The 23567-nt window shown below is 57.2% G+C and overlaps 3 protein-coding genes across 5 annotated transcripts in view; 1 reads left to right on the forward strand and 2 right to left on the reverse strand.

Moving 5' to 3' along the window:
- Positions 1–1549: 1549 nt before the first annotated feature.
- LOC310903512 (E3 ubiquitin-protein ligase HECTD3-like) lies at positions 1550–12828 on the reverse strand (the record flags this gene model as incomplete). The annotated part of the gene is made up of 21 exons (XM_083846901.1): positions 1550–1744; positions 1981–2052; positions 2166–2247; positions 2468–2542; positions 2982–3111; positions 3462–3668; positions 4037–4126; positions 4484–4603; positions 4956–5059; positions 5515–5579; positions 5915–5967; positions 6597–6779; positions 7742–7823; positions 8306–8471; positions 8861–8943; positions 9432–9545; positions 9822–9937; positions 10397–10532; positions 10828–10920; positions 11594–11754; positions 12499–12828. The coding sequence occupies 21 exons, from the start codon at positions 12826–12828 to the stop codon at positions 1660–1662; spliced, it is 2547 nt and encodes an 848-aa protein (XP_083703027.1). The 3' UTR covers positions 1550–1659.
- A 101-nt stretch (positions 12829–12929) lies between these two features.
- Positions 12930–16808, forward strand: UROD (uroporphyrinogen decarboxylase; the record flags this gene model as incomplete). The annotated part of the gene is given in 13 exon segments (XM_083846904.1): positions 12930–13022; positions 13024–13066; positions 13069–13100; positions 13102–13181; positions 14180–14292; positions 14377–14456; positions 14692–14754; positions 14840–15037; positions 15275–15436; positions 15579–15716; positions 15963–16063; positions 16337–16403; positions 16529–16808. Coding segments are annotated over 13 exon segments (1335 nt in total). The 3' UTR covers positions 16694–16808.
- Positions 16809–17707: 899 nt separating this feature from the next.
- Positions 17708–23567, reverse strand: part of ZSWIM5 (zinc finger SWIM-type containing 5) — an 89651-nt gene continuing 83791 nt past the window's right edge. For all 3 annotated transcript variants that reach the window (XM_083846897.1, XM_083846899.1, XM_083846898.1), the window contains exons 11-14: positions 22632–22789; positions 20665–20828; positions 20258–20339; positions 17708–20180 (exon numbers count right to left, since the gene is read on the reverse strand). In XM_083846897.1, coding sequence (XP_083703023.1) covers positions 19318–20180; positions 20258–20339; positions 20665–20828; positions 22632–22789 — 1267 coding nt within the window. In that variant the 3' untranslated portion in view covers positions 17708–19317. The remainder of the gene's footprint in view (positions 20181–20257; positions 20340–20664; positions 20829–22631; positions 22790–23567) is intronic.

The raw sequence follows: 23567 nt of genomic DNA on the forward strand, positions 1-23567 counted from the left end.
ATCAGCCACGAAGTCATAAGCTCAATTCTGAGATAACTGCAGAAAAACTCCTCCAGCAGACCGGGCTTAACACCCACCATGTCACATGGAAGGCTCTGCTGCAGGAAATGGCTGCCAAAAACAACTTCCCTACTCACTCCACTTCCTACTCCTTCCACTCACTGCAGCGCAGGAGACCTCAGCCCATGCTCTCTGCTGATCCTACACTCCTTTCAGTACGGCCCCTCAACAGGTCTGGGAATACAGCAGTTTCCAAGGGAAGTGGTAAAGGGAAGGACTTCATTTACAACTGGAAGCGATTTCTGGATGACAGACTCCTTCAAGAGAGGACAGAAAGGCAGGAAGTGTTAAAACAAGATAAACCTTAATTCACAGCATTAGCCAGTGAAGGCAGAGATAGTGACTCAGTGGCTGTTACTAGCGATGGTCCGACCGACCACGTGGACTGGAGGTGTAGCTGGGGTATAAAAGCAGACTGACATTGGGAGCTCACAGTGCCAGGCAATGACTAATCCTGCTCAGGGCTGGAAAGATCCAGAAACATTTCCAATAGTCTTGAAGCTGTAAAGCTTTCATTGCCCACTCCTCAGTCACACACTGACCTGCTAGCACGTAACCTGCTCAAGGAGCTCCAACCTCTGATACCCACAGTCTCTCCTCTCCCCTGGGGCAAAGGCTTTCCTCCCCATGGCAGAGAGGAGCCCAGTGCTGCCTTGCCTGCTACTGCTCCTACCCTCGCTGTCTGGGAGCAGAGCTTGGCCCTGCCTGCACATCTCCATGAGAACCGTAACAGATTAATTTTAACACAGGCTTTTAGGAGAAAACCATAGCTCAAGGAGCCCGGGAGAACAGCTGCTAGGCTACCAGCATGGCCTGGGCAGAATGCAGAACCAGAAGGTTACAGAGCAGGAGGGAGTAGACAGTTCCCACCTCCTGAAGGGGAGCAGCTTCCCCGGCAGTTGCTGCCGTGCAAGGAACCACGGGTGGTCACAGGAACAGGGATTCTGTGGGATGTAACAGCATGGGAGTCCTCTCCCGACAGCACCCACAGTCGTGCTGTGAAGGTCTGTCGTGACACCTGGTGGTCAGAGGCACCCCTGCAGCACCTGTCACCAGCCTGCTCCGTTTCTTCATAAACTTAGATGAATCATCACATTTCCATGACCTCACTTAAGTCAGGAACAAGGCAAAGGAATGTGGTCAGGACACTCAGACTAGGGCAGCGAGCTTCTCTGAGCACCCCCATGGTCTCAGCTGCAGCTCCCAGTTCTTTGTCCTGTACTGTAACCTGCTGTGCAGCTTCGGGGCCCTACCCACTTCTCTTTGGAGCAGAGCACAACCTGGAAAGAGTAAGTTATGAGGCTGCAATGGGGACGCTTGGAGAAAACACTCATTGCAGAAGTCTACCAGACCTTTTTTGATGTATGAGGGCTGGGAACAAGGTTTCATGACTACAGTCCCATTTACACTCCAAGCTAGCTCCCACCCTGCTGAAGTTCCAAACCTCTGTGTCCAAAGCGGTGCTGGTTACCACTGCAGGGAGCCGGGCTTCACACCTACATGTTTATTATATATACATATCCTGCGGGGACAAGGGAGCTCTTCCCTCTGCATGGTTCTGTCAAGTGATTGTCTGTGCTTCTTGGTCAGGTTGCAACATCACTCTTCCCACGGACTCATATCCGTGTCAATGGCCACGCAGTTATAGGCCGCGTAGCGTAACTTCTCTTCACATACCTTGGCTCTAGGGATGGTAAGAGGGGAAAAAACAAAAAGTAATTGCCATTGCTACATCTGCCAGCTGAGATGACAAGATGGAGGCTATGCTTCAAGAGCTGCTCACAGATTAAATCACAGCAGCCACAAGGCAGTTTGGGGAACGTTAGTGTGGCAAAGCAATGGGAGCTCTATAGGTCAGCATCAAAACTAAGAGAGCCCAGAGAGAGAATCTCCCAGAAGCAGGGAGGCAACAAAACTTACGTGGCATAGTTGGGCAAGAAGAGGGTACTGGAGCAGGTGGATGACTCCGGCAATGCATCTGTCGTTTCAGAGCTTAGGGAAGGTGACAAACTGGTCAGAACCAGCAAGCCAACGAGGCAGGAAAGAGCAGACCACAGATCCCTTTGATCTGTTAGTCTCACAGTCTACATAAAAAACGTACTCACCCCAGTTTGTCTGGATAGATGTAGATCCGTGCTGGAAGGCGGCTTCTGCCAGTGACAAATCTGAGGAAACGGCTACGATCCTCTGTGAAGGGAGAGCCAAGACATCAGCAGGTTCCAGGGAGATGTGAGATCAAGTACAGCCACTTCCAGGTATCCCCAGCATTAGTGAGCTTTCCCTTGGCCCAACAGCTTGCTCTACTTGGTTCCCACCTGTTCCCCAGGCAGCAACGAGGGTGGTTTCACTCTCCCAGTTCCCACCAGCACATAGGGGTAGATGTGCAGGGGTAGAACAAGTCACTCACCATTGGTGAAGTTGTTGAGTGCTTCCCAGAAGTACTGAACACGGGTGTCCAGTGGCTCAAAGTCCTCAAAGCGGGCTGGCAAAAAGGATACAGAAAATGATTTTATTAGAGATTCCAGCTCCTCATGGGTAAATAAGAGCAGGGTCTCCCCTGCTCATCCATGGGTCCTCTACAAGCACAGAAAGAAGCTCTGAGGTACTTGCAGGGTGTGAGCACAAAGACCCAGGGTGCAAGGAACACATGTACTCAGGCCTCCCCCAGAAAACATGTCCAGATCCATGTCTCAGCTCCACAGAAGCTCAGTTACTGGCATCCCACAGATGTCCCACCCCTCCTCTGAAGCCCAGGATGGGGACTGGTGAACCCCTGCCCCTGTCAGCATCCAGCTAAGGGCACAAAGTGGCCCACATTCTTACTGTAATAAAAGCTAGTATCTGCCTCCCACACCTCTCCTTGTCCCAGCATGGATAGAATGTTTTCAGGGAAAGAATTTTTGGCAGAGCCCTTCACTTACTGAGCTTCTTCAGGGCGTCAACTGTGACTTCAGGGTCTCCACAGACTTTCTTTTCCAGCTCCTGCCAGGTGAGGAGGTCAAGAACAGCTTGGGGCACCACCTTCAGCAGCCCAGCCTGCATGGCCATGATCTGAAAAGGAGACGAAGCAGGTGAGCAGCACGCCTTGCCTACTGTTCTGGCTCAGGGTTGAGCCCGGAGACTACTGGACTGAAGCCAGGTGACTGCTCAGCAAATGCTCCATGGCACCTAGAAAGGGGAACAGGATCCCGCAGAGATGCACTCCAGTTCAATCAGGAAGCCTGAATCATAGCTGGGAATAAAATCCCACGTCTCTCATACTGCTACAAGTCACCACGAAGGACTTCCTGCTATTACGCTAATGAACACAGGGACATTAACCGCGATGCATTCCATCAGACACAGACTGGAAGAAATGTCTCTGTGAACAAATGGCAACTTATGCTATGGGGCAGCGTTACCTGCTCCTTGCTCTCCTCCAGTCGAGCCTTCTGCACCAGGCGGATGAACTCCTTGCGGTCCTCGTAGCGTACCACGGTGTTGCTGCCGTTGGGGATCAGCTCCACCATGCGCTGGTCACTCAGCACCGTTGTGTAGGTCAGCTCATTCCCAAATTTGAACTCAAAGGTGTCTTTGTCCATCACTTCCATCACCTCCAGGAGCTTCACCTGCCCAGGTAAGTGCTTGTTAGAGAGAAGCCCAGCGGGCAGGGGTGTGTCTGAGCCCCCATCTCCTCCCTTCCCAGACAAGGGCTGGAGTGACTGAGAGCAGCACAGCACGGGATATGCTGACCTGCAGCTGCACTTGCTGTTTAGCAGCCCCTGGGGCATTGTCTGCTGGAAGCAATAGTCAGCACAACTACATCTTTGTATTAGCTGAGGGATGTATTAAATGCTAATGGTGCTCTTTTTGCGTGTTTTTTTTTTTTAACACATCTTTGAAAGAGGCAAGTACAACATGGGGGCAGGGAAGCAAATCACAGTCTTGCTGAGCGCTACAAGGAACAGCATAGGCACAGCCTCCCAGCCCCTCTCACCAGCACAGAGTCCACAGCAGGGAAGTCTTTGCTCCAGCTGACCTCCTCCCCTGTTAATTGTTTCCATACAAAGCCAGGAAGAGCCAGGACCTGAAGGAGAACAATAATTTTGCTGAGTCTGTGAGAAAGGAGATGTCCCCAGAGATGGAGATGAGGCTCAACCACAAAGAAGGTTCCTCACTCTCCCTGTCCTCATGCAGGGCTCATCAGGTACCTCGGCCTACACGGAAGTTAGCAGAGACCGGACACCCTCTCCCAGGCTCCCAGCAGCATCTCCCAAACCTCAGACTGTGAGGTCTCCTAATACTTCAGCCCCAAATCCTGACAAACACCTTTTTCCCCAGTGTGTGACAGGGCCTGCCTGTGCTCCTGTTGGACAGGCTGCAGAAAACGACTAACGATCCCTTTGTGGCAAAACTCAATTCACAGACAGGGTTGAAAACTCACCAGAAACTCCTTGCCCCTCAGAGCTGCTCCCATGATCTGCCCGATCCACTCGTACTTTGGGAAGTCTTTACAGGAGGGGTTGGGGACATACATGTCCCTAGCTTCTCCAGTGCTGTTGCCCTACAGGAGCAAGAGTCAAAACTCCGAGTCATAATCTCAGCCCAGCATGAAGCACCACAAACAGTTTTTGCAGTGACCCTGGGGATTTCTCACAATGGAAGAGGGCTAAACCCCACCCAACACCCTTGGCAATATTCCTAGCGAGAGAAGTATCCAGATGCTTATCAACTAATCCTAAAACTAAATGTCACAAAGCAACCTGTCCAGCCCTTCAGGGTTCATGAGGAAAGGCTTTTGACTCGCAAAGGTAGGTGCATCCCAGGCACGCGAGGGGGCAGGGACAGCACTGCTTTGCCAGGCACAGCACTGTGCACTAGGCACTGTCTGCCTCAAGTACCCCAGCCCCCAGCACCTGGTTGGACGTGCGCACAAAGAAGGGCAGGGGCACAGGAGTGTCTGCTGAGCTGGGGCACAGCTCCTCTGACATGTCCGCCAAGCTGTCCCGAAAACCGCCACCTGCAATCCCAAAAGAATGGCATTTTTAGTGATGGATACTCCTCCTGTGGTGGTTCTCGGAGCTATGGAACAAAAAGGCAAGGAATTATGGTTCAGCCCAGCCCACAGCTGAGCAGGCGGCTCCTGCCACAGCCTTACAGCACCAGAGGAAATAAGACAATAGAATTAACATCCCTGGTCTGGCCTGAGAAGGATAGCCAGAGTGGCTGTCTGGTTATTGACACTGGCACTGTCAAAGTTGCTGCTAATGACTAACGGAGGTCTGATACCTGTGTCAGCACTCAGTACTCCTCACCCAGGACATCACAAGGGGTAGCAGGACAAGGGGAGCTGCCTTCCCTCTCTCCTCCAGCAGCAGTAACGCTGGAAGTTAACGAGAAGCCCCGCAGCAACAGAGTCACCCCACCAACCTCCAGTTCTGCCCCAGAGGAGCCCCTTCCCCCCACAGCCCCTACCTTGGTCAATGATGCCCTCTGCGATGAATTTGCACTCCCACCACTGGTCGTAACGCAGCGGCCACCTGTGGAGAACCAGGCACTGCCTGAGTGGCTGCTCAACCCCTGCACGCCCAGACCCAAGGAGAGACTGGAGAGGCAGCAGGGACACCAGGGGTCTGTGGCAGACCAGCCTGGGCTTAGGACAGGACAAAACCTCAATCTCCAGAGTCAGCTGCGTCCTCAGCAGGGAGGAAACACCTTGGGGAACAGGCCCTGATCCCATGGCTGAGCTGGCTCCCGCCCTAGCAAACCCTCTCCAGAGCACAAGACACACAGGCACTTCCCAAACACCCTGCTGTGACAGAGGACACAGCTCCCAGCACTGCACGCTCCCCTCCCTACCCCAGATGCTGCTCACCTATAATCCAGAGGCTTTTCAAACTTGTCAGAGGGTTTCAGGCCTTCATATACCTGCAACAGAGAAGATCAAGGCTGGTATCCCCTCTCCAGGAGAACTGGTACCAAGTGAAGGCTGAAAATTGGAAGGAATCTGGTTTGTCTCAACTCCCTAAATACTGACTGAAGCTGATCTCTAAATGGTCTAGGAGCCCAGCCAATCCTTGGAGCTTTCTAGTCTCAGAGGTGCACCAAACACATGAAAACTCACAGCATCCAGAGCTATTTGTGCACACATCAAGCAATCAGTCTTTTGAAGATGGGGAGAATGACAATAGGAAGATTTGCTGTAAAATCACAGAATGGTGTGCAGCTGAATTATTGTTGTCATGCAAGAAGTCTTTACTGTCCTTTAAGTGTAATGAGATTGTTATGCTCTGGATTAGCAACGTGTCACAAAGTCTAGTACAGAGCAAAGACTTCAGCTCACATATCCCAAATCCCTCCTAGAAGATATTCCTGGATAAGGGACCATAGGCACTATGTAACCACAGAGTCTAGGAGTCATGCGAAGAAGCCTTGAAGTCACCAGGTTACTCCAGCTCCCAAGCTGCCCCCTCCACCCACCTCCACGTGGTTCATTTTGGTTTTAGGGTGCTCTGCTCTCCTCAGAGCAGTGGGGACATCTCCAGGAGGAGCAGTACCTGGGTGAAGACAGCGTTCTTGCAACTGGGGTCCAGAGCAGGGTTGTCTCGGTGCTCCATAGCCAGGCGTCGGTTAATATAGAGGCGTGGCATGAAGTTGGGCTTGCTCGTCTCCGAGTCCTTCAGACACTGGGTAATGAGAGCTGTGCGCCTCTTGGACAGCAACAGGAACTGCTTGATATGCTGCCAACAGGGAAGTTCAAAATGTCAGAAGTGCCCAGTGCCCAAAACATTACCTGCTTCCTACTGAAGCCACTGCACTGCCAGGTCTTTTCCCTTCCCAGAAGCTCTGCCTTCCACACACAGCCACATTCTCCTTGACAGCATTTGCTCCATCTGATCTGATGTCTGTGAAAGAATTTACTTTCTGGCTTCACGGAGATAGCAAGCCCAATCCTCTCTCCCATCAGCAGTCATCTGATACTCACACTCCAGTGCTGCTTGGACTCTCCCTCACTCTCACCACAACATAAGTCTTACTATTGCTCCTATTTGTAATCAAACCAAGCTTTGCTAGACAAACAAGAATCCTCAAATGCTTTGGGTCTTAAGCTAAGCTGGCACAGGAATTGCAGTGCTCTCTAACACTAGAGAGTTCTGTCTGGAAACACACAGAATTGGCCTACCCTAGCAATGCCAGGCATATGCATTCTGGGAAAAGATGTGAGGAAAACAGACAACTGGAGGGACAAGCTGAGTCTTATGAGAAAGACACAAATCGAAAGCCAGAAAACAGTCATTGGTAAGAAGCCTTGCCATTTGGACACAGCCAGCTCAAAACTGCTGGCAGCAAGTGCAGGAACAGAGCGTCCTGGGCTGCGATCTCAGAGGGGATGTGTGCCCAGCTCACACACCCGGTTCTGCTATGGTCTGGGTCCTTTTGTGGATGCAGTGCTCTCACCCCAGAGTCCTGTTTTCATTCTACTTTTTACTGCATAGCTACACGTTTCCCCCACCAGTGTTCTAGCAGGAAACTAGTCTCTAAAACAATATCGCCTTTCACAGCTTTAATGAATGGATCTCAGCCAGGTATTTCCCTTGAGCTGCTTTAAAGGCAACAAGGACTGACTGTCTCCCTTGCCACAGCCCAAGTTCAATCACCCTGCCAGACTGAGGCCCCGTAAGACACAGAGGGAATCACTCACCTTGAGTTTGCTGAACGTGCCAATAGTGTGATCCCAGGCTGGCACCAAGTGATGCAGGACACTATCCAGGAGCTTGATGAACCTAAATCCCAAAGACAGAACTGTGACACCCTGGAGGGACAGGCATCTGCATAAGCCTGTTCCAGGCCAGGCAGTCCAGACACAAGCAGAAAAGCAGCAACTGATCCAAACACAACCCAGCCTGGCCTTTTAAATCACAGAGCCTTTGGTACCAAATTCCCACTCCCTCAGCACCTCAGGGACCATGCACTTCTCACAAGGGACTCTGCATTCACCTGCTCCCCCACCCCTTTCCCTCCCTCAGCACAGATATGCTGCACCGGCAACATGCAAGAGGCTGAACTTGAGCTGCAGGATTCCTCTTAAAATGTAGGGAAGCTACCCCAGAAAACCCACGTTGCTCTTAAAAGCCTCTGCTATTTCCTCCAGGATGCTTGTCTCAAGGGCAGTCACACAGCTTTACAGCTTCTAGCCCTATTTGGGCTAGAGAGGTCACCAATCCCTGCAGACAGCACCCCACAGCGTGCCCCCTCCATGCAGTACCTCTGAATGAGCACAGCCCTCCGGTACAGCAGGTCAGGGTCTGTCCCTTCCAGACGCGGGTAGCGTACTAAATTGGCCAGCTGGAACATGTCGGCACTGAGCCCCAAGTCCCTCTGTCGGGAGGATTTGATTTTGATGCCCCGGAGGCGAACGTCAATCCCATCATCTGCCAAAGGAAGACCAACAGATAATACGCTAAGCCCGTGAGAAAGCAAGCCTTCCAGCCCCAGCAAGCCAGTTGTGTGAGAGAGGGCTGTAAGTAAAAGCACTAGGAACATGACCATCCTCATCAGCACTGGGAGCCTGAAATACCTTTGTTTAGAATTGGGGGATTTACAGAAGAATAAAAACAACAACAAAAGAAACAGAGGTAGGGAAAAACAGGCTGAAAGCACACGGCTTGCAAACCTCCAGGTTGCCCTGGAGTTTCCCATGGTTCTTTCACATCTCATTTGAAACAGCCAACAGGGCCAAGAAGTACAAGCCACGGGAACAAAATAAATGTACAGTACGTCACAGGTGCGTTATGCATGTGGCCATAACACACAGCCCTACCTCTGCACTCCACAATCCGGATCTCAATGACAGGCAGGTGCGTCGTCATGTCCTCAAGGACGCACACATCCCCAATGTAACTCCTGCAAGCACAGAACAGACAGGGGCTGCAGAGCTGTTCCCTTGTTCATCCTGCCACAATCCACTTGGCTGCTTGTAAGGAAAGAGGGCTTGCATCCTTGAAATAGGAGGCTGAAGGAGGAACCCAGACCCAGGCACCCGTCTCCATCACTGCCACAACACGGTCCACGCGAATGCCCGAGCCTCCTGGTGTCTCAGGCCTAGGCAACATGCTCCTGTTTGGTCCCACAAGACAGCACAGCTGCCTGAATTAACCCAGCAGCTACAGGGTTGCATTGGCACTTCTGTGCTAACCATCAAGGCCAGGCTTGTAGGAGATGGGAATGGGGTTTCACAGTGCCTGTTAGGCTGCAGAGATGCAGCATGCTTCTCCCAAGGCCCTGGGACTCTAAATCAAGGCTGGTGCTAGCATGACTGCTTATGATTGGGGTGCCCAGTGCCTCAGGCCCCTGGAGGGGCCATGCTACACTCCCCACCTCCATCCACTCACTCATCAATGCCGACATCATTCAGTTTCTTCAGATTGTCCCCCTCACCCCCGTACACAGCGACCCGCTTGGGCATGAAGTTCTCATCTGTGGTGTCAACGGTCAGCAGGAGCTTCCTGCAAAAGGAAGCATGAAATGAGAAGACAGCTCTGCATCTCAACACCCACCACTGCTCCCCCCTCGTGGCCTGGTCCAGGCACAGGCAGACGGTGCTGGGCCCCCTGGGTACCGGTGACAATGCTGGCTAAGTGCCTTTCAAGCCCAGAGCCAGAGCAGGGGACGAGGGGCAGGGAGAGCAGGGCAACCTAGGGCTGTGACAGGCTCATGCACAGAGCAGGGGCTGCAGTGCCTGCCCCAGCTGCAAGCCAGCAGACAGAGGAGAAAAGCCTCACTTGACGATGGTGCCTTTCTTCATGTTGAGCCGCACCCAGTGCTGGCCCTGGGACCCGTCACTCTCCCAGTACGTGTCGGCATGGCTGTCGGTCAAACACGACACATTGAAGTCTTCCTGGAAAAGGGCAGTGAATGAAGGGAGGATCAGATAGGGGTAGGATTAACTTCCCCTTAGTGGCTACTTTTGACATGAATCGTAGAGCCAGAGGGCTCGTTCCCATTTGCTGGGCTGTGGGAAGACACAAGCAGTACAGAGCGCACGGGAAGCTGGGGCTGACTTGCCAGCGTACTCTGGAATCACACACAGACTGCAGAGTATGAAACTCTCCCTAAAACCAGCTTAGCAGCTAGTATTAGCATTTGCTTCTGGGATCACAGCTTGTACAGTTCCTCCAGAGGCCTCATTACACAATACACTGCGTGACACTCCCCTCTGGAACTACGCCGTCCCTCCCATATCCTCAAACACAGACCAGACCAACTCAGAGCAGGGCAGAACACCATGCACGCTCCCTACCCCAACGGCACAGCAGGGCTGATGCAGCCTTGCTCCTTTTCCCCACACGCTACTCACCGTGTAGGATGAGACATCGATGCTGTCCACATACTGCTTGACGCTTCCCAAGTTCTCGTCCTCTTTCCCAATATGATCATACAAGAAATGCACCAGGTCTTCATCGCATTCGTAAGTCCATGTCGGGGGCACAAACCTACCAGGGCAAAGCGGTCAGCAGTCTGGAGACACAAGGACAGCAAGGCTGCACTGACTCCTGCCAGGTGAATAGGTCAGGGAATGCAGCTCCATGTCCTGCTTGCCTTGGTCTCACCCTGCTTTCTGGTTCAGTAGCAGGAGTAGTGCTGAGCCCTGCTCCCCTTTGCTTCCCCACTGCTTGTCTTCCCCCACTCCCCAGCTGACAAGAGATGGCTGTCTGAGCAGCCAGGGAGAGACGGTGGCTTGCACCCACCCACAGCTGAAGCGTGCACGCACTGCGAAACAGCTCGTACCGAAGCCTCTCTACTGCGGCCTCATCCTGCTCCATGGGCTTGGGTTTCGCTCCCAGGCGCAGGGAATATGTCAGATCCACCACTTGCTCCCATCTGAAACGAGATGGAAAAGGAGTGAGAGAATCCCAAGGGAAAGGAGCAGGTGGTTGAGAAGTAGCTGGAAGGGGAAGACATGAATTTAAAGCCCCACCACACTCCTTCCTCCATCATATCAGGTCATATCAGATGCCATTTCTGTTCAGACCATCCTTACTTCTGCCAGTCCACACCCAGCTGTGTGGGTAACAAGCATTGTGACCAAGCAAAACTGGGTAACTCCTTATCTGGACTCCCTATTACCTCATTTTCATGTAAGAAGTGGCCAAGTGGGCTGGGGCTTTACAGTCCAGAGCAGAAAGGGCTGAGGGACAATACAACAAAATCTCAAGCAGCAGGACATAGCTGGATGAAAGCTTCACTGCTCTCTTCCATGCAAGGAAAATGAGACATCAAATGAAGACAGCAGGTTCACATTAACAAGCTGAAGACTCTAAAATACAGACACCTAAGGTTTAACACCTCTCCAGCTCCTCACTGTGGGCAGCAAAATCTTGATTTCTTTTCTAAGTCAGGGTCTGCAGGGGGATTTTGACATTTCCTGCATGTTGCACCCTTCCAAGATGCCAGGAAAGCAAGATGCTGCACGTGTGCTTCTGAAGCCGCCCAGGGAGCCATGTCAGTTATTATGACATACAGAGAAGAAAGGATGTGAGCCACAGCTCCATACCTGATCACAGGTTTGTAATCAACCCCAAACAGCTGTTGCTGCCTCTGGATCCTCTCCGTGGACTCGACCGGGACCAGCCTGTCCCCTCCTTCTGCGTGCTTGCACACCAGGACCCAGCCTTCCTCCAGATCACAGCCACTCTTGTACTCTTCCAGCTGCTCCTGCATGGGAAAACGCATTCTATTGGGATCTCCATCCCGGGCTCAACCACGGGACAGAGGCAGAGGGGAGAAGACAGGCAACGCACACCAAGATGCTGTAGACCCCAAGGGATGGCAAATCTGTCAAAGGTTTAAATAAACCCCCTGAGCCTGTCCTGCTCAGAAACACTGCCTGTGTTCAGACAGGCACCACCGTGACCCTGCTACAGCCCTGGCCACCAGAGGCGTGTTCACTGTTGCATGTAGGGCCCCGAGGTGCTGTGGCAGACCCCCCAGACGCCCTGCCCACACTCTGTTTTCCTGCAGGAGTAGGAAAATGATCCTCGGGTCGTGGCTGAGGCCTGGACCCGGGGCAGGAGGAGGGCGGTGCGTCCTGTGCCCAAAGGATCTGGGCTGCGGGGTGTGGTGTGCTGGGCTGGAGGGGGACGGGGGGCAGCAGGAGGGAAACATGGGGGGGGGGGGTGCCAGGGGGTGGCGGTGGGGGCGGCAGGAGGCACCCGGCGGTGACAGGGGGTGACCGGGGGGGCGACAGGGGCCAGGCGGCGGAGGCAGGGCGGTGACGGGGGGCGCCGTGCGGTGACCGGGGGCGGCCGGGGGGGGGGGGGGGGGCCGGGCCCCTCCGCGGGCAGGGCAGGGCGGGGCAGGGCGGGGCGGCCTCCCGGTCCCGGAGGGGCACCCCGGGGAGGGCTCGGCGGGGATAGAGGGCGGGGGAGGCAAAGGGGGGTCCGGTGCCCTCTCCGTTACCTTGCTGAGCTTCACCCAGAGCCCGGCGCCGTTGCAGTACTCCTCGCCGGTGGCGCGGAGGCAGCCGCCCTTCCGCACCTCGATGGTGGCCCGCGCCGCCCGCTTGCCGCCCCGCGCCGGCCCCGGGCTGTCCCAGACGCTGAGCAGGCTGCGGGCGGCGGCGGCGGCGGCGGCGGCGGCGGGGTCCTTGCAGATCTTGTACTGCACCTCCCGGGGCACGTAGCACAGCGCGGCGGGCAGCGCCCGGGCGCGGCGGAAGCACTCGCTGCACTGCAGCAGGAACCGCAGCCGGCCCAGCACCTGGTGCGGAGCCTCCCCGCCCGCACGCATCGCGCTCCGGGCACCGGCCACCGGCACCGGGAGGAGGAGGGCGGGGGGGGGGGGTCGGTACTCGCGGGTTTACGGCAAACCCCGCCCGCCGCCGGGGCAAGATGGCGGCGCCCGAGGGGAGGACGGAGGCAAGATGGCGGCGCCCGTGCGGCGTACGGAGGGGCGGGGAGCGGGGCAAGATGGCGGCGTACGGACGGGGACAGGGCGGGGCAAGATGGCGGCGGCCGTGCCGGAGGCGGCGGGGCGGGGTGGTGCTAAGATGGCGGCGGCCGTGAGGCGGGGCGGGGGGCGGTGCAGGATCGAGCGGGGCGGGCCGGGAAGCGGCGCAGGATGGAGGGAGGCGAGCGGCTCGTGTGAGTAGCGGGGACCCGCGGGGCTGCCCCTGTGCCCGCTCCGGGTCCCGTGAGGGGGTCGCCGGTGTGGCCCGGGGGTCCCTTGTGGGGGACACTGGTGCGATCCAAGTGTGGAACTGGGGACACTGGTGCGTGGAGCTGGGATCCCGCACTGGGGGCTCTGGGGTTGCACTGGGGACACTGGGGTGCCACTGGGGTGGTGTGGTACTGGGGACACTGGGGAGGTGTTGGTTGACCCTGGGGACAGTGCTGTGGCACTGGGGACAAGTACTGTGGCACTGGGGACACTGTTGTGGCACTGGGGTGGTATGACCCAGGGGACGCTGCTGTGGCACTGGGGACACTGGTGTGGCACTGGGGAGCCGATCCCGCCCTCAGATGGCTCACTGGGGACACTGGAGCGGCACTGGACCCCCATGGAGGTTCTGAGCATCTGTCCCTGCGGCCCCCACCCGTCAGAGCAGGACGGTGCTGGCTGACCCCTGCAGGGTCCCCGTCCCACCCCATGCGTGGGCAGCCTGGGCTGCAGCTCAGGAGCGGTGACAGCACCGGGAGGAGGTTGGGGACATGGGGTGATCAGCTCTGCGGGCGCCTGGAGCTCTGGGGACCCTGCCCCACGCCGCCATCCCCGTGCTGCACAGCGCAGATAGGGGCTGGGGACAGCCCGCGGCAGGGCTGCCAGTGCCCCGGGCCCTGCTGGTCCCAAATCTCCCCAGGCAGGAGCAACTGCTGCCCCTGATAACATAATCTCACAGACCGGGGGCTGGGCATTGCCTGTCCCCAGGGAGGGCCCTGCTGTCCCCCCCAAAGAGGCCCTGGGAGGTGACAAGGAGGGAGCATTTGTCACCATGGACCCAGCTGGGTGCAAACCCCTACCCTGCAGTCACCGGCCGGGGAGCAGGGACGAGCCACCAGCCCTGCACCTGCAGCCCCAGGGTCCTGGCGGGGCACCCGGTCCCCTCTTTGGTGCTAACACCCCTCTGGTTTTTCTCCTGCAGCCCCAAAGGCTTCCCCAAGCTGAAGAATGACACGTTCCTGCGTGCGGCGCGCGGCGAGGAGACGGAGCACACCCCGGTGTGGTGCATGCGGCAGGCAGGGCGCTACCTGCCTGGTGAGTCGGTGGCGGCGTGAGGGGTTGGGGGGCGGTGACAGGGGGGCCAGCACGCACCTTGTCACAGCTGCAGGTTCCTTGCAGAGTTTCGGGAGACCCGGGCTGCACAGGATTTCTTTGCCACTTGCCGGAGCCCCAAGTTGTGCTGTGAGCTGACGCTACAGGTGAGCGTCCCCCGGGGAGGCTGTGTGTCCACCATCCCCTCTGGAATGGGGATGGGGAGAAACCTTAGGTCTGGCCCTTACCTCCAGGTGGCCCCAGTAGGTTGTGCAGCCCAAATCTTAGCTCAGGGGTCCTTGGTTATCAGACAGGGCCCTGTCCCATCCTGGGGACCCCACTGCTGCACGTGTGTGTCCCAGCCCCTCACTCATGCTGCCTCTTCCCCTCTGCTATCCACAGCCCCTCAGACGATTCCCCCTGGATGCTGCTATCATTTTCTCTGACATCTTGGTGGTGCCTCAGGTGAGAGTCATGGCTGGTAGTGGGGAGCAGTGGCTGGGAACGGGGCTGGGTCTGGGACCGTTATTCCATTCTCCCCCGTTCCCAGGCACTGGGCATGGAGGTTGTCATGGTCCCTGGCAAAGGACCCACATTCCCAGAGCCCCTGAAGGAGGTGGAGGATCTGCTGAAACTACGGAAGAAGGTGGACGTGACCGCAGAGCTGGGTTACGTCTTCCAGGCCATCACGCTGACACGACACAGCCTGGAGGGCAAAGTGCCCCTCATCGGCTTCTCCGGGGCGCCTGTAAGTGACGAGGCTCTGCAAGGTGGGATTCCCTGCTCCTCCCTCTGGGGTGACTCTGGTCCTGGCACCCCCAGAGCTGCAAGGACCAGCTCGCGGCCCTCCTACATGTGTAGGGGACACTAAATGCAGAGCTGCTGCTGCTGCGTAGGGGTCTATCTTCAACACCGACCCCATTACCAGCCCCTCGCATGTTTTCCATCTTAGTCACCCTCCTCACTCCGCTCCTCTTTCCCGCAGTGGACGCTTATGTCCTACATGATTGAAGGGGGCGGCTCCACTACAATGTCCAAGGCCAAGAGCTGGCTCTACCGTCACCCTGAAGCGAGCCACCAACTGCTGCGGCTGCTGGCTGACGTTGTCACCGACTACCTGGTGGGGCAGGTGGCTGCTGGAGCGCAGGTATGTCCTGGGCGTGGGGACAGGTCCAGGCAGGGGGGCAGGGACTGCGGACAGGGAGCAGAGGGGGTCTGGCTTCTGGGAGGAGGAGGGACCAAGGCACTGCATGGTGCCCGCAGCTCTCCCAGCTCCGTGTATCTGCCAGGCGCTCCAACTGTTCGAGTCGCACGCGGGGCACCTGGGCCCAGAGCAGTTTCAGGAGTTTGCCTTGCCGTACATCCGAGACATCGCTCGGGGAGTGAAGAGCAAGCTGAAAGCAGAGGCGCTGCCACTGGTACCCATGGTAAGTCAGAACTGCCTGAGGTGTCCGTGGTGTGAGAGCATGGCCAGGGGAGGGAGGGGATAAGAACAGGCTGGGAACCAGTGCAAAGGGCTGCACCCATCCCTTGACAATCCCCCCAGTCCCAGTGCAGGGACTCAGCTCTAGGTACCTGTCACCAATGTAGCAGTGCGTCTGTTCCTGGCATCCTGCGCTCCAGCTGTTGGAGAGGGGCCTGACCCAGTTACTGCCCGTCTCCTCCTTCCCCAGATCATCTTTGCGAAGGACGCACACTACGCCCTGGGTGACCTGGCCCAAGCTGGCTACGAGGTGGTCGGTCTCGACTGGACCATCCGGCCCCAGGAAGCTCGGTAAGAGTCCAGCACAGCACCCAGGTGCCCACGCTGCACCCCAGGCTGGCTGCCCTGACCATTTTGCCTGCCCTGGTGCCCTGCTGAATCCCAGGACTGGAAATTTCTGGTTCAGAGAAACCAGAGGTGGGCATAGCCAGGCCCTGGTGCTCACAGCAGCCAGGAGCTGCACTGAGGGGTCCTGCGTGCCCCGTGGTGGGGTCTGCAGGCACCCATCTGCCCCCTGGTCTCTGCACCACATGCAGCAACTCACCTGCTTCCTTCTTACTGCAGTGCCCAGACAGGGAAAGACGTCACCCTGCAAGGGAACCTGGACCCCTGCGCTCTGTATGCGCCCAAGGTGAGCTGTATGCCTCTAGCCTCGGTTTCCCCACCTGTGACCCCCGTCTCACGTCCCAGGCTGGATGCGGACTGATGGGGATGGGGTACCCTGGGCTGACACGTGGTTTCCCACCGCATCTGCAGGAGAAGATTGGGGAGCTGGTGAAGAAGATGCTGGAAGGTTTCGGGACCCAACGCTACATTGCCAACCTGGGCCACGGCCTCTACCCCGACATGAACCCCGAGCACGTGGGTGCCTTTGTGGAGGCTGTGCATGCTCATTCCCGCCACATCAACAAGCACAGCTGAGCCCGGGGCTTTAGGGACAGGACTGCAGTTTGGGCACAGCCGCCCTGAATACGGTGTTGTCACGGGGCTTGCTCCAGGCTGGGATGCAGCATTAAACCAGCACCTTTTCCGTGGGAGCTGCGTGGCTCTGGCTGGGGGGGACGGGGATCTCCAGCCCTGGAGAAGCTGAGCAGCGCTGCCAGCGGGGCACAAAGAGGTCAGGGGAACCACCGAGCTTCATCCCGGGGTCAGGATGGGGAAGCAAGGGACACCTGGCAAGTGGGCGATGCTGCTGTCAGGCTGTGTGTATTGTGCCAGGTGCCTGCAGGAGTACAGAGGGCACCTCCTGGCACTAAGGATGCGCTCAGCCCCGCCAGGGAAGGGGTGCTGGAGGCTGGCAGCATCACAGACGGGGAGCTTGGGGCTCGCACCCTGCTGCTGCCCCGAGCTCAGCGTGAGCAGTGCCACAGCCCTGCTCAGGTGAAAACGGGCAGCATGACACTGATCCAGGGTGTCCCAGAGTGGGTGGGAGACCCAGCAGGATTCACCTGCGGGACAGCACCCTCGACGCACCAGCACCACCAGCACCCTGCTGCACTGGCTGGGAGAGCAGCAGACAGCACAGCCATCACCCTCCTCACCCTCCTGCAGCCTTTCTGGGACTGTCCTGCTGGACCTTCAGATCCCTGCCCAGACCCACATTTCCCCATCTCCTCTGATCCCTGGGGGCCAGTTCTGCCTGGGGCTCAGCAAATCCTGCAGAAAGCCCCCTGGGGTGCTGGGGACGCAACACTGCATCACCACATCCCACACCCCAGCACACCCAGTGCAGTGCAGGGTGAAGCAAGGCCCAGCTGCCGCTTGCTCCACCGCTGCTCTGTGCCCCTCCTTGGGGTGCAGGAGCTGGGTGCCACAGGGAGCTGAGATCCCTCGGAGAGCGGTGCTGCCTCGTACCCCGGGGATGTGCCCTGCTTGCGCTGTCTGGGCTGTCCGGAGCCCTCTCCAGCTTCAGAAAAACAAAGCAGATACACGCAGTAACGTTCATCCCTTTTATTATTAAACATCAGATGAAGAGGTCGCACACACACATACACGCACGCACACAAAAAAAAAAAAAGAAAAAAGAAAAAAAGAGAAACAGAGTGGTTGAAGAATGCTATTTCGGTGGCGACAGATACCGAGTACAATTGGTTTCCTGGCCGGAGCGCGGACAAAAGTCACTTTCCAAAAATAAAAGTCAAACCAGACAGCAGATAACTAGCCCACATTCTCTAACTACAAGTCACCGTCCAGCCTGGCCCCGGCCCCCCCAGCCCTCCCGACCCGTCGGAAAAAAATGAAGCAAAACCTAAGAGCCGCTGGCCAGGGACCGAAGACTGCTGCGGGTTGGCGCAGCCGGGACAGGGCTGAGCATCCCTGCCTTCCCCGCGGGGTGGGATGGCAGAGGGAAGCCCAGACACCCCACGGCAGCGTGTGGCTGCCCCGGCCCCGCTCCCTCCCAGCAGAAAGGCACCCCTTGGCGCGCACGCACCCACGCACCTCGCACACTCACACGGGCGCCCGCGGGGAGAAGGCGAAAAACCGGGCGACGTCCGAGGGGCCCACGCCGCTCCTGCGCCGTCCTCTGCCAGCGTCCGTGTGCGTCCCAGAAAGCGCTGCCGAGTCCCTTCCTTCGCTGTCCTCAAGCGCTGGGCTGCTGCTCCTCCCTCTGTCCATCCGTCCGTCCGTCCATCCGTCCGTCTGTCTGTCCTGGGGCTCCGAGTTGAGCGGACGTTTGCCTCCCCCCATACCCTTTTCTCGCTGCCGACAATGCCGTGGAAACCTGAGAATGTTCGTGTGCCTCCTCCTCTTTTTGTCTGTGGTTGTGTTTTTTTTTTTTTTGTCTTTAAATAATAGTTATAATAATAATAATAATAATAGCAATAATAAAAATAATCGCCCCAGCCCACGACAATTTCAAGTATCCCCCAAATAAAAGACAGAATTATAAATAATTATAACTTTACAATTTAATAATTGACACATATACTATAGTATTTACAGTATCATAAATGCTTTTTTTTGTGTTACTTTTAGTAAGCAATCCCTGAGAACAGTTACTTTAACTTGTTTTATTGAAGTATCTTCACAAATAGAGGAGTTTGCATGTCTCGGGCGGGTGGGAGAAGCGCTCTGCAAAGCCATCGCTTTTGGTGACGCATGAGGTTCTAGTGTTGCGGGTTTCTTTGCTTGCTCTTTCTTTGTTTTTTCCCCCAACATAATTTTTAAAGATTTTTGCACTTTGCAACCTTCGGATCCCTCCAGCGACCACTTCCTTCAGGAAAGAGGTATTAGATTTCCAGGTTAGCTTTTGGTATTGGCAAGGGAGGGCAGGGGCTGAGCAAACCATCCTTTTTCCCGTGGTTGCCTTTTGGTTTGTGCCCAAGGAATCTGTGGATCCTCTCAGCATGTGAAATGGTTAAATCCGAGAAAGAAAATAAAATTAAAATAAAAAGAAGAAGAAAGAAAATAAAAAAGAAACAGAAGAACAGAACAGAGCAGCCTCTGCCGATGGGGGGAAGGTCTTCTCCGCTCTCCTTCCTTCTTCTCTCCTGAGTCCCCGTGCCACGGCCGGACCCTGCCGTGAGAGTGGCGGCAGCCGGGGCTCACCCAAACCGTTCCCGCACCAGCAGCATCAGTTTTTTCTTGCCTTTGTAGATTTGTTTGAGATTGTCAATGAACTGGGCGAACTGTATGTGCCCGTCCTGCGCCAGGAGGAAGGTCTCCCTGGCCTTGCTGAGGAACTCGATGAACTCCCCGTAGTGCCGCGGGCTGATGTGGGTGAGCCGGGAGTGGGTGGTGTTGATGTACGCGCTTATCGTGGCGTCCAGCAGCTGCCGCAGGGGTGCTTTGTCGGTGGACATCAGCTTCCCCGAGTTCCTGCGGCCGGGGATGCCGGCCAGGCCTGGGGCCGTCATGGTACAGCGGCGGAGGATGTCCGACAGCACCGTGGCACAGTGCACGCTCTTCACCACCAGCGGGATGATGGCTGCCAGCTCGTTTTTGCCCAGAGAGTGGCTCAAGGCGCAGGCCCAGAGCACGTCGTTGATGGCCGGGTGAGTGTCCTGGTTGTAGGCCAGGTTGAGATGCGTCATGGCCAGCGAGGCCAGCTTGAAGGCCCGCAGCGGGTAGCCCCGGTGCTCCATGTAGCGGGCGATGGTGAAGAGCTGGGTGTAGGTCATGCCGGTGGAGGCGGCGTCGATGACGATCTGGTAGGCGGTCTCGAAGGCGATGTGGTCCTTCTCGCAGAGGGTGAGGGCGGACAGGGCGCAGTTCTGCGGGTCCTTCATGGCGCACTGCAGGGCCAGGGTGCGGGCGCAGCTGGCCAGCTCCTCCCGCTGCGGGTAGTCCAGGCTCAGGCGCAGGATGGTGTTGTGGGACATCACCGTGGCCGCCACGATGCTGGTGGCTTCCGTGGGGGTGAACAGCGAGTACCAGCTCTGCAGGATGCTCACCAGGGCCCTCACCCCTGCAAGAGACACAGGGGTCAGGGAAGAGCCAGGAGAGCTTGAAACCCAGGCCTAGGGTTTCACTCTAGGCACTCACCCACTTCTGTAGCGCACGTCACCAGCCACCTCACCATCTCCCGCCGCCGCCAGTTGAGGGTGGACAGGGTCATGCGCATCACCTGCAAGGCAAACGTGCGGTGACCAGCTGTTCTACGGGGCTCCACTGAGACCACCAACACCACGGGGCTCCCCAAAATTCCCCATGGCCCTGTTTGCGATCAGCTCGCCATGAAGTTCTCAGGTGCTGCCTCACCCAAAATCTCCTCCAAACCACTGCAGGGGCCTGGGGGCTGAGCTTACCCACTCAAGGCCACACGATGATGAATTTACCCCTTCCACGCGAGTCCTATGTGCCATGGGGGGCAACCACCTACTTGGTGGAAGACCAGGTCCCACAATTAGGGGGGCAGAAGGGCCACCGCCATCCCCCGCGTTATCCCGTACCTGGAGCCCCAGCTCCAGCGCCACATTGAGGAGTGTCGTGTCCGAGTTGCTGTCGGCTGGTGTGGCAATCTTGAACGCGTCCTGGGCCAGCTTGAAGATCAAGGAGGAGGAGTGGATGTTCTTCTGAATGGCCTCCAGCACCGTGCGCAGGCGCAGCATATCCCCTAGGCGCAGGCAAGGATGGTCAGGCAGCTGATCCTCCCCCCAACCTTCCCCCGGCCCCATCTCCTGCCTGCACCAGGTGGTGAACCAGCCCCTCTAGACGTGCACATGAAGGGATGCTGATCAGGCCCTGAGGTACAACAGCAAAATGGGGTGTCTTCCCCACCACGCACTCCGCTGTGAGACCAGCAGGAACCTGAGACAGAGAAGCGAGGAGCAGCCCGGGCCACAGAGTCAAGCCCTGGCCTCCAGGACCTGCTCTAATCCCTTCAACTTGAGCCCTAGGAGGCAACAGAGCCACAGCATCCGTACTGGCCCGAGGCCATACTCCCACGCAGAGGATGAACAACCTGAGTGATCCCAGACATGTTCTGGTGCATCAGCAGGGAGCTCCAGGCCCCGAGCAGCAGCACCCTCAGCCCTCCAGAGCCCCAGGAAGGGCTCGGTAACATCAAGCTCTGCTCTATCACCCAGAACATGCCGTCCATTCGTGCCCTCGCTGGCCGCAACACCGCGATGCTCCACTGCAAACCACCTTCCTGCTCCCTGGGCAGCCACACCAACTCAGCCCCCAAACCTGTCCCCCCCCAGCTCAGAGCCTTGCAGGGGACATCGGCACCTCCTACCAGCCCCTGTGGGACACAGGGTGGGGAGAGGGACCTTTGGCGTGGGCACAGAACAGATGCTGCCATGTCACATCAGCCCCTCTGCCTTGCTCCAGGCTCGTGTTTCTACTCCCATAGTCACCAGCTGAGCAGATGAGCCTCGAGCAAAGAAAATAAAAAAAAACGTGCAGCAATGTGAAAACCCTAGAGCTGCACCTGGGCACACACAGACATCTCAGATGACTAATAGCTAAATATATCGCCTGCCACCCACAGCAGCCGCTTGCACCGCCACCAAAATCCAAATCTCCCTAAAATGGCTAGCGGGGGCGTGGGTGAGAAATGCTGCGAGGACACAGGATCGCATCGGGACATGCTGCAGCAGGGGAACACCCAGGGAAAGGCACGGTGGGAGAACCAGATGCAATCCACCAGCCCTACAACCCCAGCATAAAACTCTCATCCTCGTGAGGGGCTACAAAACTAAGCCACTTCCATCCAGGAAACAAATTTCCGTCAGGTCCCTGCGAGGGGGGAGCATGGCACCAGCAGCCCTGGACAAGCAGAGAGGTGAAGGAGGCTACAAGGACAGCGAGGCTGGAGCTCTCTGATGGCACAGCCACCACCTTCCTGGCCAGGCTGGGGTCGCTCGCCTCGCCAGCCCTCGCTGGGCACCAGGTGTTTGCTGTCCCGGCGGGTTTGCTGCCCTAAAGTGGTGGGGTTGGCATCTGGACTAATGGAAGTTTACTGAAAATCTTGTGGATCAGGGGATGTTCCCTGCCACAGGGCAGGCATGGTCCCAGTGTCACCCAGGGGCACTGCCTGGGGCTCCTGGAGCTCTGGTCAATATCCCCAGAGGGCTGCCCACACCTCCTGGGGACCTCCTGTCCAGCTGAGGCTGAAGAAGCCCCACGCTTAAGGGAAGGGAAACAGAAGCTCCCAGTTTTCTCCAGTAAAATCCTTTCAGTGCAGCTACATCTCATCACGCACATCCCAGAGGACCGAGCACCACGAGGAAGGGGTTCCCATTTCTGAAGGGGCTGGTTGGTGTTCCCCATCCCAGCACTCCTAGGTCCCCTTCCCACCACTCCTGCAGTATCGCTCCCCACTGCTTGTGCTCCCCAGCCCTTGGGAATCTCTGTCTCCCCCCGACCTCCCCATCTCCCCCATGCCTGGAGGCACAGCGTGGCCAGCACCAACCTTTGGCCGCCGTGAGCATGGTGGAGGCCAGCTCGCACTGCTGCGACTCCAGGTGCCCCAGGGTGAACCAGCGCGGGTACCTGCTGGGGACCACCGACACCAGGTGGTGCGGGTGGCTCACGTCGCCGGACGGTGCCGTGGTCTCCAGCACGGGCAACCTGAAGGGCAAACGGGAGGAGGCAACGTCAGACCGGCCCTGGCTTCGTTCCCGCTCCTGAGGCAGCGGTGGGGCGAGGAGGGGGCTGCATCCAGGCGGCCGCCCCCCCACGATGCCTTTGAAAACCTCCTGCTGCTGCGCACGTGCGGGGGCTCGCGGGCTGTGTGCGCAGCACATGGGCACGGGGATCAACCTCTCAGCCCTGCTTGAAAGGAGGGGAATGATCCGTGAAGTGATTTATAAACTTGTAAGGAAAAACACGAGCCTCGGAAAAAAAATAAAAAAAAATAAAGAGAAAGCCCGCCTTCCTCTCCGCGCCTTTCATGTCAAAGCACCCGGCAGAACTCCTGGCTTTATCATCTGGTTCTTCTTAAAATGCCCGGCTGTGATCAGAAGCAGCAGCACATTTCCGCAGGGCCTCTGCAGCGGGTTTTGGTTACCTGCCCGTATGGTGATACTGCAAAGCCTGAAACACTCGGCAAGCCAAGGGAAAGGGAGCAGGAGCCTCGCTTCACCCGCCACGGTGACAAAACTGCGTCAGCCCTTCCACACCTCCACATCCTGACGTGAGTCAGTGCTGGTGTCACTGACTCCATGCCCAGCCAGGGCGTGCAGGAAGGAAATTGTCCCCCCGGACACGGAGAGCGTCAGACTTCTCTGCTTCCCCTGCTCACAGGCTTGGGGCACCCCCTGGAGCGCAGGTCTGGCTGTCCTCCTGAGCAGCTCGTCCCAGGGCACAGGGGTTTCAGAATTTACCCTGGCGCATCCTGGAGCCCGGA

The sequence above is a fragment of the Anser anser genome, assembly GCF_964211835.1.
Source record: "Anser anser genome assembly, chromosome: 8".
NCBI classification, from domain to species: Eukaryota; Metazoa; Chordata; class Aves; order Anseriformes; family Anatidae; genus Anser; species Anser anser.